The sequence below is a fragment of the Mesoplodon bidens genome, assembly GCF_964165515.1.
Source record: "Mesoplodon bidens genome assembly, chromosome: 18".
NCBI lineage: Eukaryota > Metazoa > Chordata > Mammalia > Artiodactyla > Ziphiidae > Mesoplodon > Mesoplodon bidens.
Genome location: NC_138175.1, coordinates 43,106,410 through 43,126,500, shown reverse-complemented (window position 1 = coordinate 43,126,500; position 20,091 = coordinate 43,106,410). Strand labels below are relative to the sequence as shown.

Here is a 20,091-nt window from a genome sequence, read left to right as displayed (position 1 = left end):
ACATGTTTATTTATTTATCTACTCACCTCCTGATGAACATTTAGGTTATTCCTTTGCACGTTTAGTACGTGTACCTATGTGTGCTTCTTCACGCTAGATATTGCCGAATTGTTTTCCAAAGCATTGGTTCCCATTTGCCCTCCCAGCAGCAGTATGTGCGTGCCGGTCTCCACCTTTCTGTACATCCCAGCCAACGGGAAAACCTTTCCCTATACAGCCCAGGAGCCAGAGGTGGAGTATTAGTAACTGATTGCAGTTGAAAGGTCTTATCATAACCTGAACATTGTCCTAGCCGGTTGCAGATGACATGAATGAGGGGGCCCTTAATCTGGAAGGGGATTTCAGTTTCCCACAGCCTTACAATCCAATAGGGGGAGGAAGACACATTGACCTTTTCTGAGCATTTGATATTTGCTAGGCAGCTCACACGTGCCATTTCATTTACTTCACACCCCTGGCGGTAAGTGTGTAAGAAACAGGATAAATAACTTGCCCAAAATCATCCAACCAACCACCCAGTGGCAGAGGCAGGATTCAGATCAGGGCAACCCAGTTTTCCCTGTTTAGAATTAAAATTTGTGTTTACAATCCTTGTGCCTATCAAGAATATTTCTTAGACATAGAGCTTTTTTTGTTTTTTTTTTTGAAACTGACCAGGTAGTCTTAAATTTATTATATGATTAAAATACATATCTTTGAAAAGAATAGATGTGTGGAGCATGTAAAACTGCTGTTTAATCACTAGATGGCACTAGCTCTGAAGGAGATACTGCCAATGGGGTATGTTTTAATTAAAAAGAAAAAAAAGTAAAATTGCCCTCCTTATTTTTACTGTAGACTTTCTGTAATCTCAGGTAAATAATTTACAATTTTATTCTTTTTTATCGAAACTAGTAAGATAAGGAAACAGACCAACCCACATCAGGCAATTTGGATATAAGTCTCTACCTCATGCCTCTCTCTGTGTTTCAGGGTAGTTTGGGCAAACATCTTCAGGTGAGGTGCGCACCCACTCAGAAATGGCCTAACAAATGGAAAGCAAGCCTTGTTTTCAGCAGTTGTCTTGTTGGTGCCACCCAAAAGTAAGGCTGCAAGGGAAGTGGGATGCGTGAATGTGTGGTCAGTTCCCACAACACTAGGGCCCAGTGGAAAGAGCAACGCCACGGACAGAGACCTGAGTCCAGGTCCCAGCTTCTCTACTTCCCAGTTGTGTGACTTGGGAAGTCTGATAATGTCTCTGTGCCTCAGCTTCTTCATCCTATAAAGGACTGTGTTAGGGAGGAAACTGTCTTTGGGTAGGTAAATAATTCAACACTTGTTGAGCATCTGATTGAGTACTAGGTATTGCGCTAGGTGCTGGAGAATCAGTTTAAGACAGAGTCCATGGTCACACAATAATTAATTAAAGGAAGGGTACACGGTGGCATGAGACCACATAACCTTTTCTGAGAGGACTGCTGAGAGTGACAGCAAAGAACGAGTTAGGGCCTTTCTTCTCCCCTTTGAGGTCACTTGATTTTTCTGCCTGATACCTTTGTAGGTTCATTCTTTATCTTTTGAAGTTCAGTAATATCACCAGGATTAATTGTGGTGTTTATTATTTTCTGTCCTTTTTTCCTAAAATTCAGTGCATATAATTTAATTCTGCAGACATAGATTTTCATCTCCCTTTTTTATTTTCAGGGAATATTTCCTCCCCTCTTTTATTTTATCTCTGACTGATTTCATCATCCGTTCATCGTAGTCTCCGTTGGGAACACTAGTTATGCGTTTGTTGGATATCCTTTGTCTTCCATGTCTATTATATTTTCTGTAATCCCTCGTCCCTCCATTTTCTTTTCAGCTTCACTTTGTGTGATTTACTCTGTCTATCCTCTTCTCTCTCAGCACTTTGTCACTATGTTTTATGGCTTCTTGTATAGCTTTTACCTCTGTATTGGTTTTATTTTGCCTTTTGTTTTTGTGAGTTCTGCTGATTTACTTCAGACATCTTTCTGTTGCCTTATCACTTTGCCTGATCTCCTGGATCTCTTCTTCGGGTTCCTCATGTCCGACTGTGCTGTCTTTAACTTCTTCGAGACTATAGAGCTGGATTCTGGATGGCAAAGGTGGGCTCTCCCAAGTGTCTCCCTTTGGCTTCGCCCGCCCTCCCTTCTGCCCTGTGGGAGTTACTGTATGTCTCCTGGGACCATCACATCCTTGCTGTCAGTGCACCTGTCAGAGGATCACTGTGGACCTTTGCAACTGTGACAGGTTGTGCCTGTCGGAACATCTGCATACCTGACATCTGAGGAAGGTTGGCGGCTTCTGGCATTCTCCCTCTCTTCCACATTTCATAGGTTTGGTAGCTGTTTTCTGGCCATTGCCTAAGCTTGCTTGCTTCTTTTCTTTTCATTCTTTCAGTTGATTGCAACAGGTTTTAAGGGAGGAGAGTGTAGTCTAATTGCCTGCTACCATTTTCAAGGAGTCACCGATAGGATGTTACTGAAGCTCCTCTGTCACACATTCTTGCTCTTGTTGTGTCTGTGGATTTGCAGAGCATCTTGTCATAAAATATTATATATTCATTCACGTTGTTCATTTATTCACCCAGCCAACTGCCAACAAATGGATATTTGAGTGTCTGCCATGTCCTTGGATCCAGAGAGGAATCATTCATGCAGGGGTAAACCAGTTATCTCTAGAAACTTCTAGAGGCCAAGGAGTAGTAGGGAATCTTTTTTTTTTTTTTTTTGCGGTATGTGGGCCTCTCACTGTTGTGGCCTCTCCCGTTGTGGAGCACAGGCTCCGGACGCGCAGGCTCAACGGCCATGGCTCACGGGCCCAGCCGCTCCGCGGCATGTGGGATCTTCCCAGACCGGGGCACGAACCCGTGTCCCCTGCATCGGCAGGCGGACTCTCAACCACTGCGCCACCAGGGAAGCCCAGTAGGGAATCTTTTGCTGCTGTGGTTGAAGATTAGGAATGTCCCCCTTCTCTCTCCACAGTTTTTAATTTTTAATTTCTTTACAATTTTCTTTCTGTTACACAAGTATACATGAATCCCCACGTCTTATAAAAACATTTGATACTGCATGTGAAGCAAACACTGCCCTGAAACCCTGCCGTTCCATCCCTCCTCTTCTCTCCAGGACAAGCCTCTGCGGTCACTTTGATGTCTGTATCATTTTCTTGGCTACAAATAATCAAACAGGCAAACAAAAAGGTTTAAATAATAGACCTTTAACTCTCTCACATAACAAAATCAAAAGGTAGGAGATTCCAAATTGTTGCAGCTGCCTGTCAAAGACTGGCACCTGAGATCCTCTTGGCCTGCTCTTTGTGGTCATCAAATGCAGCAAGTTCTTCCTGCAGAAAGGAGGAAGCAGGGCAAGGTCCTTCAGGCTGCGCTGTGTTCATTACAGGGAACATTTTTTCCTGGGAGCCTCCCAGCAGGAGGCTCATTGGTCACATGCCCATTCCTTGGCCAATTACTGGCTAAGGGGAACAGGGTTACTATTACTATGGGCTGAGCCCACTTGCGCTGAACAAAATCAGGGTTCTCTCAACAAGGTAGCAGCGGGGCACTGACTGCCGGGTGGGCTGCGGTGCCTGCAGTCTCCCTGTCCACATTTACACATACACATCCCTGTGTGGATAGGAATGTCCACGGTTAGTGTATGCACGTGTAGACCATTGACTCTGCTCTACCAATGCAAGCACCTCTGCATGAGCTGGACCCCCATTGGTGGCAGTAGAAGGCCAGCATCTCAAGTCAGGCACCAAGCTGTCACTCCAGCCAATTTGCAGAAGCCACCAACAGTGAGCCCTGCCATCTTCCAGCGGTGGGGTCTTCTCCATACAGCAGTGAGGAGGCGTGGATTCACAAACGCTTATTTCATTTACCATAACGTACCAAACCAGGGGAGGTCCAGCATGCTGTCGGACGTACAAAGGTCCCAGTGCAGGCCCACGCGGTCCCTCTACCCTACAAACCAAAACTGCCCCTCCCAGAGTTAGTCCTTGGTCCACTGCACAATCTGACCACACTCTTGCCTGGACTTTACCCTGAGGTGGAGCTAAGTGAACCCTTCTGTTGCTCCACCACTAGTGTCTGTCCCTTTGGGCTGGGGTTCTTAGGTTGGCATCATTGATCTGAGGTGGGGCATCTGGGAAGGTGCCAGCGCCGTTTGGGGCCGCGCCCTATGCGTCCTCAGGGTTAATCACCGCCGGCTCTTATGGTTGGCTCTCCCCACAGTCACAGGAACCTAGACGCTGCAGCTTCTTTGCCGTGTTGCCAGGTTTTCCAATATCTTGCTTTCACCTCCAAGTAAGAGAAGATGTCACAGATTAGCTTTGCATATTTTTGAGCTTTATATTCATGGAATCATAGAACGTGTATTATTTTGCATCTGACTACATTTTTAGGTGTGTACAAATTTAAAATTATATCTTCCTGGTAAATTGAACAGTTTGTCACCATGAAGTGAACCTCTCTATCTCTAAAGAGGTTTTTTGCCTTAATGTCTATTTCATCTGACATTCTCCATCTTTCTTTTTTTTTTAATTAAGTTTTAAATTTATTTTTGGTTGTGTTGGGTCTTCATTGCTGTGTGCGGGCTTTCTCTAGTTGCGGCGAGCGGGGGTTACTCTTCATTGTGGTGTGCGGGCTTCTCACTGCGGTGGCTTCTCTTGTTGTAGAGCACGGGCTCTAGGCGCGCGGGCTTCAGTAGTTGTGTCTCACAGGCTCTAGAACGCAGGTTCAGTAGTTGTGGCGCACGGGCTTAGTTGCTCCTTGGCACGTGGGATCTTCCCAGACCAGGGCTGGAACCCGTGTCCCCTGCATTGGCAGGCGGATTCTTAACCACTGTGCCACCGGGGAAGTCCCCTCCATCTTTCTTTTGTTTGATATTTGTGTGGTCTATTTTTTTCCAACCTTTAATTTTTTTTGGCCATGCCATGCAGCCCTGGCAGTGAGAGCGCCAAGTCCTAACCACTGGATCTCCAGGGAATTCCCAATCCATCCTTTAATTTTAACCTTTCTATATCCTTATGTTTAGCTCTGTCTTGTAAATAGCATCTAGTTGTTTTCTTTTTTAAGTTTACTGAGATATAATTCACATACATACTATTCATCCATTTAATGTTTACAATTCAATGCAGCATATAGTTTTTGTTAACCAAGTTTGACAAACTTTTCCTATGTCTTTTTACTGGACCATTTGGTTCTTTTATGTTTAACGTATTATATGGATATATTTGAGTTTAAATCTGCCATCTTTATTTTTCCTACTTGTCCTATTACTCTGTGTCTTTTTTCCTCTTCCATTCTTTTGGATTGATGATTTTTTTAGTTCTATTTCTTTCCCTCTACTAGTTTGCAGATTATACTGGCTTGTTTTCTTTTCCGATAATTACCCTGTAAATTCTAGCATGTACATTTTACCCTTTAAAATCTGAGTTAGTGTCCTAACCAGGAGGAGGATGAAGGAGGTTAGGCCAGGGCTACAGACGGATTGGGGAAAGGCCACTCCTGGCATCCCTGATGGCAGCACTGTGGCTGAGTTGGCCGGCTTCTTCCTCCCTTCCTTCAGCACCCAAACAATTTTTGTTTTAGTAACCAGGTGATTTTCATACTCAGAAGTATGTAATAGTTTAAAAATGTTTTAAATTAAAACTTTTAAATTAGAGTGTTTTTAGAATATTGTCACAAATTCTTTAGGCTTATGTATCGATGTATTAAATATACACAACAGGCATATAAGCCATAAGTGTACAGCTCAGTGAATTTTTACAAAGTAGCCCCCATCCAGATTAAAAGAAAAAGAACAACACTACTAGGACCCCAGAAGTCCTCCTCTGTGACCAAGAGGACTCACTACTCCCCCAAGGGTTAACCACTGTCCTGACTCCAAGAGTAGACTAGATCTTAGAAAATCACCGTAGGTTAGTTTTGACTATTCTGAGGATTCTATGACTTTAATCATACAGTACGTATTTTTTGGAGTTTTTGAGAGTCTTCTGTCATTGTGTGTAGCAGTTGTTGGTTCATTCTTATTGCTGTATAATATCCAGTTGTACAATTATAACATCCAATTAGTTATTTATTTTACTGATGATGAATATTTGGTTGTTTCCAGATTGGGGCTTTTAGGAATAGTGCTGCTATGAACATTTGTGTGTATATATGTATATTTCTGGTGGGTCTATACCGCCCATATATACTGATGAGTGATATATGTATGGTCATAGGGCATATGTACGATCAGTCTTAGTGCTAGTAGATGCTGCCAAACATTATTTTCCATAATAGGGTATCTTTAGCATTTTCTCTTTTTTTTAGTTTATTTATTTATTTTTGGCTGCGTTGGGTCTTTGTTGCTGCGTACGGGCTTTCTCTAGTTGCAGCAAGCAGGGGCTACTCTTCATTGCGGTGAACAGGCTTCTTATTGCGGTGGCTTCTCTTGTTGCAGAGCATGGGCTCTAGGCACACAGGCTTCAGTAGTTGTGGCATGCGGGCTCAGTAGTTATGGCTCACAGGCTCTAGAGCGCAGGCTCAGTAGTTGTGGTGCACGCTTAGTTGCTCCGCGGCATGTGGGATCTTCCTGAACCAGGGCTCGAACCCACGTCCCATGCATTGGCAGGCGGATTCTTAACCTCTGCGCCACCAGGGAAGCCCATAGCAGTTTCGTATTTCCTTGATAAAAGTGAGTAGCATAATATATCTTTGACAGGGTGAACAAGGCAGTTGGGTTCCTAGGAGACAAAACCTAAAAGGTCATTTCTTTTTAATCCCTTCAAATGATGAGTAGAGTGGGAGACCTTTCTGCTGCTCCGAGCTGGGTCACCCTGGAGCCCTGTACCCAGAGCCTGGTGGGTCTAGCCTTAGCTTTTGGCTCTGAAATGCCCCTTCTCTTGGGCATCTTGCCGGTGAGTTCTGCCCTCTCCTTGCCAACCATGGGGATGACCCTTCCACAACCTGCAGCACAGCACAGCTAAGCCAAGCTGATCACATACACAAGATACTTTTCAGTATAGCAGAAGGGAAGCCAGCCAGGGAGCACCAGTCACAGCTTCTTGTACAAGACATGGTTCACTGCTCTTCCCCTTGGGCAGCCTCTGTCCCCACCTCCCAGAGCCCTGCCAGTGGGGTGGTCTCCTGTTCAGCAGGGGAGGTCCCAGTCATGGCCCTCAGGTCTGTGAGGGGCAGCTCTGCAGCCCTGCCACCATTCATGACACCTACGTAGAAGATGCTCACAGACAGCAGAGGGGAGAGTTCCATTCCACCAGGAAACATTCACAGTGGACTCACAGCCAGCCAACATAATGGACCTCTATCCCAAACAGTTGCCTGGATGAGGGCTCTCACAGGGCTCGTCAGCAGGTCTTGTCCCACGCAGAGATGAATACACAGCATCAGTACCAAGGCAGGGTGGTACTGGGTGCTATGCAGAGCAGGCCAGAGGCAGCCCCTTTTCCTGAGTTGGTCCCTGGCAGGAATGGGGAAAGCGAGCTGCCCAGGTAGCACTGGGCGGGGGTGGGGGTGGCTGTGAAGTTCTCGATGGCTTAAGCATAATTTGGATGGCATTGCCTTTGCCACTGGGCTTCTCCTGAGGGACCCGAGATTTCATCCCGCCCTGCCAGATGTACTCCTTTTATGTCTTAGAGAGGAGGGAGCAGTGGAGAAGGTATGGAATAAGACATTTGGGTTTGTTGGGCAGAAATTTGATACAGAAGCACTTATCACATAGTTTGTTGTTCCTTTGTCTTTTGTAACAAAAAGGTTCCATCGTCACATGGGGTGGACAGTGAAGATGAGGAAAATATTTCTGAACAAGATGGGTTTCCAGGCTCACCTGTTCCACCAGAGCATACACAAGAAAAAGGTAAAAAAAAAATTTTTTAATTTAATATCAAAAAGCGTTTTGTGGCAATAAGTATTGGTTAACTTGGGGGAACATGTAGCCATTGCACCTTCCTACTGTGGTTCCATGGTTTTAAGTGGGAATATCCCTGAGTTTTGTTTTCACTGGGTTACAGTGAAAATAGCTGATTGCCTGGGTGTTAGGTCATCTTTAAAGCATGAGGCTCTCACACTGGGGTCCATTTTGTCGGTTCCGGCAGCCGTGAGAGGCCCCCTCTCCCTGGGGTGGAGGGTCAAGGCTCAGGCTCTGAAGCTCCACACGCTCCTTCCTCTCTGCGCCCCATGTCTAGCACTGTGAGGGGCGGGTACCCAGTGGTCTCCCCAGGATGAGCAAGTGAGCTTGTCTGTCTTGTTCACCAGGCTAGCTCCGGCGCCTGGATCAGGGTCCTGGCCCATGGCAGGCTGTCACTACAGGTGTTTTGGATGAAAGAGTGCATGGACATGTTTATAATACAACTTTGTAATAGCGCATCCTTGTACATTTCATTTGGCACAGTGAGAGAATTCAGCGCGTTAAATAACAAAGGTAGTTTTCTGTTTCCTAAGAGGTGGCTTATGTTTGAGAAGTGAGAAGGAGAGCCTGGCATACAGTGGGCACCAGTCACTGCTTTATCAGGACCCTCAGAGTTGCTTAGGCTCAAGAAGATTCTCATATAAGTCAGTTCTCAAGGGGACTGATTGATAAACAGGAGGCCAGCCTGCTAATACCTGTGCCAGAAAATGCCAATTGATTAGACCAGCATACTTTATCCCTGTGGGAAATCCATGTGTATATTCACTTCAAGTAAAAGGTATATCTCTTTTTAAATTACAGAATTAATACTTTCTCACTGTAAAAGAAAAAACTGAAATGCAGAAATATAGGAGGTTAAACACACATAACTGTACTCCCGTAGAGCACAATTTTAACAACTTCGAATGTGTATGTGAATAAAATGCATGTTATTTTATTACCTGCCTTTTTAAAAAAATCATAACATATCCTGAATATCTCTGTGTTCATACATGTCCATCTGCTTTCTAATGTCTGTGTTGTCTGTGGCCTGATGTGTTATATATCAGTCAGAATCCAATCAGGAGACAGAGTGTACATGGTGATTTGAAAAAGGAAAATGTAATGTAAAGAATTATTGACTATAACAGGGTTGCCTACTAAGGGGTAGAGAGCGATCTAAAGAATGCAGGAGTAGCAGATAGAGGGAAGAGCTGCTCCCTCTTTTGTTAACAGAGGGCCCCCAAGAGAAGCAGTATATGGAGAATCTCCATTGCAGACATTGGAGAGGATGCAGCTGTGGCCCACTGGCGGGTGGAGAAGTTAGCCGAGGTGTGTTGCTAACAGAACTCTCTGGAAAGCTGCCCTCTCCAGGGGAATTCCAGGAGAAGCCACCCATGGGGAAGTGCTGCTGGCCACCTAGAAAGAGGGAAGAATGGAGGAGAGGGGAGAGAAAAAGAGGAACGCAGGGAAAGAGAGGGATGGAGACTAGCCTTCTGGAATGAGGAACCCAAGCCCCTTCCTCCTCCAGTGTCTCTTCTGCGCCCTCTACTGATGAAGTTTATTACTGCGCCACCTGGCAAGGTAGCACTGCAGCAGTAACGCAAGCCAGCAATAAAGGTGCGTTGGGAGCTGAAAGGCAGTGTGGTAACTGGCGCACTGGGTAACACAGGTGGTGTTGAACTGGGAACGCAGGTGGTGGTTGGGAGGGAGTTCAACTCCTCCAGTGGTTTTTGGTTTGTGATGGGCATTAAAAGCCCCTGGACACTTGTGAAAAGGCTCCACACCAACCTCAAATTCTGAGTTAGTGACTCTGGGCTGGAGCCCCAGAGGGTCTGTATTTTTAACAGGCTCTTTGGAGAGTCTGATGTGAGTGATCCTTAGGCAACACATCAGAAACACTGGTTTTTAGTGCTTTGTTCTGTCATTTCCAGGTGGCGAGAGGCTTGGTGAGTTCCTTAACCCCACTTCTACTCAGTTTGAGTGCACCTCTCATCAGGTTCTTATAAGGATTAAATTTATAAGGATTAAATTTAGTTGTATGTGTGAAGCACAGCATCCTCCGTAAATGCTAGCTGATAATTATTGTCTAAAGGCTAAAGCCTCAAACTCTGTCAGCCTGAGGTGCAACTCTGCGCCCTAGCAGTACCCGGCCAAGAAGCTCGGACCCTGACATCCTTTGGTCGAGGTACCGGCATCTGACAGAGTGGACTGCTACTGTAGGCACGGAGACGGGGAGGCATCAGCCTCAGCCCATCTGGGGAATGGCGGTGGGGCAGGTAGAGAGCTCTGGGAGGGGGAGTGCTGGGAAGGTGGGGAAGGCTCAGAGTCGCGCTGAGGAGTTTGGGCTTGGTTCTCCGATCGTGTGAGCCACTGAAGGTGCTCAGGAACGAGCAGCGGGGAGAGATGAGCAGTTCCGAGTTGGGCTCCTGCCTGGCTCTGGACCCGCTTCTCATGTGACCTCGGGAAGGCTGGCCGCCCGGGCCTGGTTTAGCTTATCTGCAGAAGGTGAGTTCCTAAGATTGTACTCTTCTGAGTTGTCAGATGTCTTTCTCTGCTTTACAAAGTTTTCTCTCTTTTTTTTTAATCAGATGGTAAACATTCTACTCTGAATTTAAAGGTAAGGATTGTGTGTGTGTGTGTGTGTGTGTGTGTGTAATTTATTTATTTAATTTATTTATTTTTGGCTGCGTTGAGTCTTCGTTGCTGCCCGCAGGCTTTCTCTAGTTGCGGTGAGTGGGGGCTACTCTTTGTTATGGTGCGCAGGCATCTCATTGCTGTGACTTCTCTTGTTGCCGAGCATGGACTCTAGGCACACAGGCTTCAGTAGTTGTGGCACATGGGCTTAGTTGCTCCGAGGCATGTGGGATCTTCCCGGACCAGGGCTCGAACCTGTGTCCCCTGCATTGGCAGGCAGATTCTTACCCACTGCGCCACCAGGGAAGCCCAAGGATTATTTTTTAAAAACTGATTTTCTCAATTAATAGAATTTCCACCATAATTTCAAAACAACTTTTGTGATTTGTGGGGAAGAAAACTTCCATTAAGAGTTCTTTTCCATTGAATGTTTTTTTTTTAAAAAGTTTTAAAACATGAAGAAACTCATGTTTTGCATAGTTTAAAATGAATGTAATGTATTGAGGGATTAGAAATCACTTACATTTACTTTTTCCTTTGTAGAATGAATAGACAATAACCAGTTTGCAGACATGGAAATAGTTCTACTTAAGTTTTTAATTCTGCAATGTCAAAGGAGTTTAAAAATTAAAGACTTCTCAGTAGAGTTAATTTATAACCTTATCTACTTTTTCAGCAGAAATTAGAAACTTAATATCAGACTGATGTGTAGTAGAAAAATGAACAAAAGTTCAAAGACTTCCCTTTCCTCTAAGTTTTGGGTTGAAAAGGAGGATGTTGTATTCTTTTCTCAGTGCTTTGAAAACGTGCTTCTCTGAAGCTTATGGGGTCTTCTTGCATATCCCAAGGAGAAAAGGCCAGTTGGAGTTTGCTTTGTGCATCTCTGCTGAGCACCTGCAGTCATATCACATGCTTTAGAATGTGAACTGATGGCCTGTCACTCATGAGACCTGCATGTAAACACAGTGACTGACTACCAGTAATAAACTGTGGAGAAAAGGCAACCCTCCTACTCTGTTGGTGGGAATGTAAATTGGTACAGCCACTATGGACAACAGTATAGAGGTTCCTCAAAAAACTAAAATAGAGTTGCCATATGATCCAGCAGTCCCACTCCTGGGCATATATCTGGAGAAAACTCTAATTTGCAAAGATACTGTGTTCATATGCAGCACTATTTACAATAGCCAAGACATGGAAGCAACCTACGTACCCATCAACAGATGAGTGGATAAAGAAGATGTGGTATACACACACACACACAGACACACACACACACACACACTGGAATATTATTCAGCCATAAAAAAGAATGAAATGCCATTTGCAGCAACATGGATGGACCTAGAGATTATCATACTGAGTGAAGTTAAGCCAGACAAAGACAAATATTATACAATATCACTTATGTGGAATCTAAAAAATAATACAAATGAACTTATTTACAAAACAGAAATAGACTCACAGATATAGAAAACAAACATATAGTTACCAAAGGGGATGGGGGGGATAAATTAGGAGTATGAGATTAATAGATATACACTACTATGTATAAAATAGATAAGCAACTAGGATGTACTGTATAGCACAGGGAATTGTATTCAGTATCTTATAATAACCTATAATGGAAAAGAGTTGGAAAAATATATATATGTATAACTGAACCACTTTGCTATACACCTGAAGCTAACACAATATTGTAAATCACCTGGACTTCAATTAAAAAAAAAAAAAAGACTGAACTCATGGACAAAAAGGCAGGAAGAAAGCAGGACTTCCCTTGCTGCTCAGAGAACCTGCCAAGAGGGGAAAACCCTTAAGGTTTCGGTACATTTAAAAGAAACAGTGAATATTAAAGTTTCTAAAGCTAAAACAAACTAACAACTATAAGAGCCAAAATGAAGGGGGAAAAAAGTACTTAAATATTTGATATACGATGACCTCCCTGCTTGTGCCAATCCACTTTTAGAAGATGCTGAGACTCTTAATTCATTACTCTCATGTTTTTTTCTTCCTTAGGATGAAAAACCATCATTGTGTGGAAAACCTCCACTCTCTCCAGGTATTTGCCTTTTGAATTTCATTGTGATTGAAAAGCTGATTGTTCCAGCGAATACCCAGAATAATCTCACATAAAATAAAGATCACTTTTTTTTTTTCCTGTAAAGGCTGTTGCTTCTGTCCCATTATCAGAATTGGGAAGAGGAGGCAGTTTGTTGAATTTCTACCTTTGCCTTAAAAGAGAGAGTCGAAACGTTCACACGTTGGTTGATGGACATACGTCCCCATGGCATGTGCTCAGATCCTGGGGAGGGGAGTGGACCTGTGGGTTATAGGCAGACACTGGGAGGGGGGTGTATGCAAACGGGGGCTCTGCTCAGGGGCTAGAGACAGAGCTGAGGGGTCTAGAGATACTTTCTGGGGTGCTGTCCCCTCTACAGTTTGGGAAGCCTCATTAGCTTTCAGGGTGGATTTTGTAATTTTTTCCTGTTAAGCCTCACATTGCTAATCTGAAAATCCTATCAGGAATCAAGGCTTTTGTCTATCCTCCATGTCTGATTGGCTTTGTTTTCACCCTTTCTATCTCAGTGTTTTTGGTGCTGTATTCTGGGATATTGCTGGGGCTCTAATGTCTAGCCCACAGGTTCATTCTTTTTTTTTTTTTTTTTTTTTTTTTTTTTTTTTTTTGCGGTAGGCGGGCCTCTCACTGTTGTGGCCTCTCCCCTTGCAGAGCACAGGCTCCGGACGCGCAGGCTCAGCAGCCATGGCTCACGGGCCTAGCCGCTCTGCGGTATGTGGGATCTTCCCAGACCGGGGCACGAACCCGTGTCCCCTGCATCGGCAGGCGGACTCTCAACCACTGCGCCACCAGGGAAGCCCCACAGGTTCATTCTTCATTGTATGCATTCTGCTGCTCAGCCCATCCTTTGAATTTGTATTGTGAATGAAACTGTTTGTTTCCATGATTTCTATTAAGTATTGACAAACATCTCTCTGGAATCTTAACTACACCCATTCAAAAATCTTATAGTTGTTGAGCAGCCAACTCTGTCCTCTGTTATTTGATTTTGATGCTTCTCTTAGCTCACATGGTTCTTGGTGATGTGTTCGCCTTGGTCCTTGGGAGTCCCTGTTGTTCTGCCTGAGGATGCTGTGTCTGATTACTGCAGGCTGCTCAGAGGGGGAAACCAGTGGGCTGTCAGGCGTACAGCCTGTCTCCAGTGACTGACAGGGACAAACGGGGTGTGTGGTCAGCCAGGGGGTTCGGGGGTCCCTCTTCCTCCTGAGTTTCCCCAGCCCCAGTGCCTGCCTGCCTCTGTCCTCAGAGCCTGTCTGTACTACCTGGCCCAGGGGCCTTGAACCATTGCTGATCCCGTCTGGCACATTAACTGGATACCTCATCAGCCCTTTCTAGGTCACTTTGTGTCCCCACTACCTGCCAGGGCAAAGCACATCCCTGGAAGCACTCCCACCTTCGGTAGCTGACCTCTCCTGGCATATTTTAGGCTGCAGCTTCCATCTTCAATCTAATCTCAAATGTTTTCTTTCTGGGATTCCTGGTGGCTCGCCTCTTGTTTTCAGTGTAGCTGTGGAGTTACTCATTTCTTAGACTTTCCTTTCATGTTCTAGGGGTTGGGAATGTGTGTGTCAGAGGTCAGGGGAGGCTGTCTGGAGCCACCAGCATTCCCGCCCTTGTCGGCACATCTGCACACAGAAGCTCTGCCCAGTCAGGGGGCCTGTCATAGCCCTCACTTCCTTTGATCTCCTGTGGAACATCGCTCTCTGCTTTCCTCCATCTTTCTAGCTACTCCTTCCTAACATCCTTCGTGGTCTCTGGCTTTCTTCTCACCCCGGTGCCTTCAGGTATGCCCACATGCTGGTGGCGCCTCAGTCTCTCCAGCTGAGGCTGCCTTCAGAGCTCCGGGCCCGTGTCCTAGCCTGAGCGTCCCTTCCCCTGCCATGCTTGTGTCCCTTGTCTGGCTAGATGTCTTCCAAACCACAGGTCTTGGTGCTCATCCTTGACTTGCCCCCCTCACTGTCCACACCCAGTGAGTTCTTGAGCCTGAATCCTTCTCTCATGTCCTTTCCTCTCCATCCCTACTCTAGGAGTCTCCTGACTGGTCTCCCTGCCTCTGGGCTAGGCCTCCTTCCTGTTCAGTTTCTTCACTGCTGGCCTCAGGGATTCATCTGAGAGTAGAGCCTCTTCTTTCCATACTTCTGCCTGAAAGGCTTTCTGGCTCCTGGTGGCCTGCAGGATACAACCTCCACTCTGCATATTATGATATGTACCATACTATGTACAATAGTATAGAGCCTCCACTGGCTCCTGCCTCCCCCTCTGTCATCCCTCTTCCTGTTGCTCACTGTAGTCTCAACAGACCATGCACTCTTTGCTGTATAGGCCATTCTCTTTGCAGGCACTGACATGAAGAGTTGCTCATGTGGTGTTTGAAATAGTCTCCTGTAATTTTAATGTGGAATTGTAAATATCAATTAATATTTTGAAACTTATTTCCTGTGCCTTTTTAGATGTAGATGGTAGAACACATCGAAGACATACAGAAATAACCAAAGAAAAGTTCGAGGAATTAAAAGAAGAAAATTTGCATCTAAACAATGCAAATCAAACCCTTACTCTTGAACTTAACATAATAAAAAAAACAATGAAAGAACTACAGTTAAAACTTAAAAGGATGGAAAAAGAAAATGGAAAGCTGAAAGAAGTTGAGAAAGCATCCTCTCAGGAAGGTGGGGACAACTACACAGTTCTTTTATTAAAGGAACAAACAAGAATTCAAATTTTCTTATTTATTTTGAAAGTTAATATTTTATGTTACAGTATTTGTTGATATTAATGTTCTTGATATTTTGTTATGATTTTAAGGTCTTTCATTAATAGCCTTATACTTGTTGAAATTTGATTTCATCTGCTGTGTCATTATTATTATGCTAAAATTCCAATACTTCTTTTGATTCTTAGCATAGTATTATACATATGTTTCATATCAGTTTTTATCCCCATGAGCAGCTATAAAAGTGGCTCTTTCACCACATACTTACCAATGATGAGGATTGTATTTTCCTTGCGAATTTGATAGGTTAAAAAAAAAAGAAGAATCCCATTTTAGTTTAATTCATTTATTATTGATGAAGTTGAATATTTTTTTCATTATCTTTGTGGGTCATTTTCTTTCTCTTTTATAGGTTTTCCCATTTTAAATTGAGATGCTTTGATCTTTTCTGTTGATTTGTAGGAGCTCTTTACATATTAAGGGTTTTAGGCCTTTGTCATGTTTGTAATATTTTCTCAGTTTGTTGATAATTCAGCTAAATGTATAGGATATTTTTCTGTTATGACCTATGCCATTGGTGTCAAGTTCTTTTTAATGCTAAGATCAGGGACTTCCCTGGTGGTTAAGACTCCACACTTCCATTGTGCGGTGGGGGCGGGTTCAATCTCTGGTCTGGGAACTAGGATCCCACGTGCTGTGTGGCAGGCTAAAAAAAAAATAATAATAATGCTAAGGTCATATAAATATTCACTGTTTTCAATGTTTTCTCTGTATATTTATCTATTTATATAAGTCTAATATTATGGCCTTAAGAAAGGTGTTGTAGTTTTCTTTATACAGACCCTGCATATTTCTTGTCTTAGGCACATTTCTAGATACTTTATATTATTTGTGCTATTATTTTGTGGGATCTATTTTCTATTACGTTTTCTAATAAGACATTACTATTATGTGGGAAAGTTATTAGTTATAATAAATTCTCTATTTATTCTATATAATTTTCGAGGAACATATTTGTATATCATCTGAAATGACTTCTTTCAATCTAAAATTTTTATTTTACCTTAATTGTACATGCAAAAACTTTCACAAACTTCCAAAACACTGTTGACTATTCAATGTTAAAAAAACTTAGTAACTTTTATTCATTTATATCTATATATCTGTAATTCATTGCCTTTGTGAGCCTAAAAGGGAAAGAAGGACAATCAGCAATTTATATAAAATCTTGATAAATTTGAAATAAGTTCTTATGGTATAATATTGAATTTATTTTTTTCAGTAGTTGCTGCACCTGAATTACACTGTCTGAGAAAACAAGCTCAAGAACTGGTGGATGAAAATGATGGATTGAAAATGACTGTTCATTGTTTGAATGTAGAACTGAGTAGATATCAAACAAAATTCAGGCATTTATCCAAGGAAGAGGTAATGTTTCCTATTAAGAAAAATCAGTTTTCTGATATTTTAGCCTTTCCTGTTGAATTGGTTTCCAGTTCTAAAGGGTTCATATTTATTATAATTTGGTATAAAAAAAGATACATCCAAAGTAGAGTCTTTCTGAGCACCTTTCTATTTTCTCCCTCCCTCCCTCCTTCCTTCCCTCCCTTTTTCTGATGGGTCTTGGTACATCCCCAACTACTGGGAACCACTAAGAATTAAGACAGCAGCTTGGACAATCACAGAGGTTTGAGAGGCAACCAAGAGCTTGGGCCAGGCTGATCGATGAGACTCATCTCCTATACAAGACCACTCTGTCAAGACAGGAGAGGTGGCTGTTTTTTCTAATGCACAGAAACCAACACAGAGAGTAAAGGAAAATGAAGAAAAATGGGAATATGTTCTAAAGAAGAGAATGAGATAAATCTCCAGAAACTGATCTTAATGAAATCCGGATAAGTGATTTACTCAATAGAGAGTTTAAAATAACAGTCATAAAGATGCTCAGCAAGGTCAGGAAAGCATGAACAAAGTGAGAATTTCAATGAAGAGATAGAAAATATTTAAAAAGTACCAAAGAGAAATCATAGAGCAGAAGAATATAGTACTTGAGGTGAAAAATTCAATAGAGGGGTTCAACAGCAGACTAGAGCAAGTGTGAGAAAGGATCAGTGAGCTTGAAGACAGGGCAGTGGAATTCATCCAAACAGAAGAGTAAAAAGAATGAAAAAGAGTGAAGATAGCTTAAGAAATGCCATCATGTGGATTACAGAGGTCCCAGAGGGGAAAGAGAGAAAGGGGCATAAAGCTCATTTAAAGAAATAATGCTGAAAAGTTCCCTGGAGAAAGAAACAGACATCTCAATCCAGGAAGCCCAGAGAGTCCTAAATAAGATGAATCCAAAGGCACCCACATCAAAACACATTATAATTAAACTGTCAAAAGTTAAAACAAGGAGACAATCTTAAAAGCAGCAAGAGAAAAACATGTTACATACAGGGAAACCCTCATAAGATCTATCAGCAGATTTTTCAGCAGAAACTTTGCAGACCAGAAGGGAGTAGCACAATATATTCAACCAAGAATACACTACCCAGCAAAGTTTTCCTTTAGAACTGGAGTAGATAGAGGTAAAGAGTTTTCAGGACATGCAAAAGCAGAAGGAGTTAATCACCACCAGACCAGCCTTACAAGAAATGTTAAAGGACTTTCTTCAAGCTGAAATACGAGGGCACTAATTAGTAACAGGAAAATTTTCACTGGTAAAGGTAAATATATAGGAAAATTAAAGATAATCTGTTGTTGTGAAGTTGGTGGGTTAATCACTTATAAATCTAGTATGAAGGTTAAAAGACAAAGATAGTAAAAATATAACTACAATAATTAATGAATATACAAGATAAAAAGATGTAAATTGCAACATCATAAACATAAAATGGGGAGAGAATAAAAAATGTAGTTTTGGAATTCATTCAAACTTAAGTTATCAACTTAAAATAGATGGTTATAAGTTGTTTTATGTAAGCCTCATAGTAACCACAAAGCAGAAACCTATAGTAGATACGCAGAAAGTAAAGACAAAGGAATCTAAGCATAACACTACAGAAAATCATGAAATCACACTTGAACAGAGCAAGAGAAGAAAGGAACCAAAAGGAATTACAGAAAGCCAGGGAACAGTGAACAAAATGGCAATAAGTCCATACCTAACAATCATTACTTTAAATATAAATGGGCTAAAATTCTCCAATCAAAACACATAGAGTGGTTGAATGGATAAAAAAGCAAGACCCACGTATGTGCTGCTTACAAGAGACTCACTTCAGATAGAAAGACATAAACAGACTGAAAGTGAAGGGATGGAAAAATGTACTCCATGCAAATGGAAGCCAAAAGAAAGGTGGGTTGGCTTTACTTAGACAAAATAGACTTTAAGACAAAGACTGTAATAAGAGACAAAGGTTATTATAAGATGATAAAGAGGTCACTCCAACAAGAGGATATAACATTTGTAAATATTTGTGCACCCAACATAGGCACACCTAAAAATATAAAGCAAATATTCACAGACCTAAAGAGAAAAACAGACAGTCATACAATAATAGTAGGCGACTTTAATACCCCACTTTTATTAATGGATAGATCATCCAGACAGATAATCAGTAAGGAAACATTGGCCTTAAATGATACATCAGACCATGTGTATACAGAACATTGCATCCAAAAGCAACAGAATAAACATTCTTCTCCAAGCACACATGTAACATTCTCCAGGATAGATCATATATTAGGCCACAAAACAAGTCTTAATAAATTTAAAAGGATTGAAATCATATCAAGCATCTTTTCTGACCACAATAGTGCAAAACTAGAAATCAATTAAAAGAAGGAAACTGGAAAATTAACAAATATGTGGACATTAAACAACATGCTACTCTGATCAACCAGTGGATCAAAGAAGAAATCAGAAAATATCTTGAGACAAATGAAAATGGAAACAACATAAAACTTATGGGATACAGCAAAAGCAATTCCAAGAGGGAAGTTCATAGTAATAAACACCTACACTAAGAGACAAGAAAGATCTCAAGTAAACAACCTAACTTTATACCTCAAGTAACTAGAAAAAGAACAAACGAAGCCCAAAGTTAATAGAAGGAAGGAAATAACAAAGATCAGAGCAGAAGTAAATTAAATAAAAAATAGAAAAGATCAATGAACTAAGCTGATTGTTTGAAATCATACCAAGAATTAATACCAACCCTTCTCAAACTTTTCTAAAGAATTGAAGAGGAAGAGACACTGCTAAACTCATTTTACGAGACCAGCATTACCCTAATGCCAAAGCCAGACAGGAGCACTCCAGGAAAATTGTAGGCCAATGCCCCTGATAAACAGAGATACAAAAATCCTCGACAAAATATTAGCAAACTGAATTCAACAATATAGCTGACCCTTAAACAACATGGGTTTGAACTGCATGGGTCCATTATATGTGAATTTTTTTCAATAAATACGTACAGTACTACAGAATCCATGGTTGGTTGAATCTGCAGGTGTAGAACTGTGGATCTGGAGAGCCAACTGTGGGACTTGAGCATCTGCAGATTTTGGTATCCACAGCCAGTCCTAGAAGCAGTTCTCCACAGATACTGAGGGATGACTGTATATTGAAAGGATCAAACACCACGATCAAGTGCTATTTATTCATGGGATACAAGGATGGTTCAACATCTGCAAACTAGTCAGTACAGTAAGTCCCCTACATACGAATGAGTTCCGTTCCGAGAGCACATTGTAAGTCCAATTTTTTCCTAAGTCCAACA

The 20,091-nt window shown here is 42.3% G+C and overlaps 1 protein-coding gene across 4 annotated transcripts in view; it reads left to right on the top strand.

Annotated features, from left to right (window-relative positions):
• CEP89 (centrosomal protein 89) overlaps positions 1–20,091 on the top strand; it is a 76,161-nt gene that overhangs the window by 14,594 nt on the left and 41,476 nt on the right. For 2 of the 4 annotated variants that reach the window (XM_081215521.1, XM_081215522.1), the window contains exons 5-10: positions 2,594–2,665; positions 7,763–7,865; positions 10,487–10,515; positions 12,552–12,594; positions 15,063–15,281; positions 16,608–16,753. In XM_081215521.1, the coding sequence (XP_081071647.1) occupies positions 2,594–2,665; positions 7,763–7,865; positions 10,487–10,515; positions 12,552–12,594; positions 15,063–15,281; positions 16,608–16,753 (612 nt within the window). The remainder of the gene's footprint in view (positions 1–2,593; positions 2,666–7,762; positions 7,866–10,486; positions 10,516–12,551; positions 12,595–15,062; positions 15,282–16,607; positions 16,754–20,091) is intronic. The other 2 variants (XM_081215524.1, XM_081215523.1) reach the window with 1 other exon arrangement.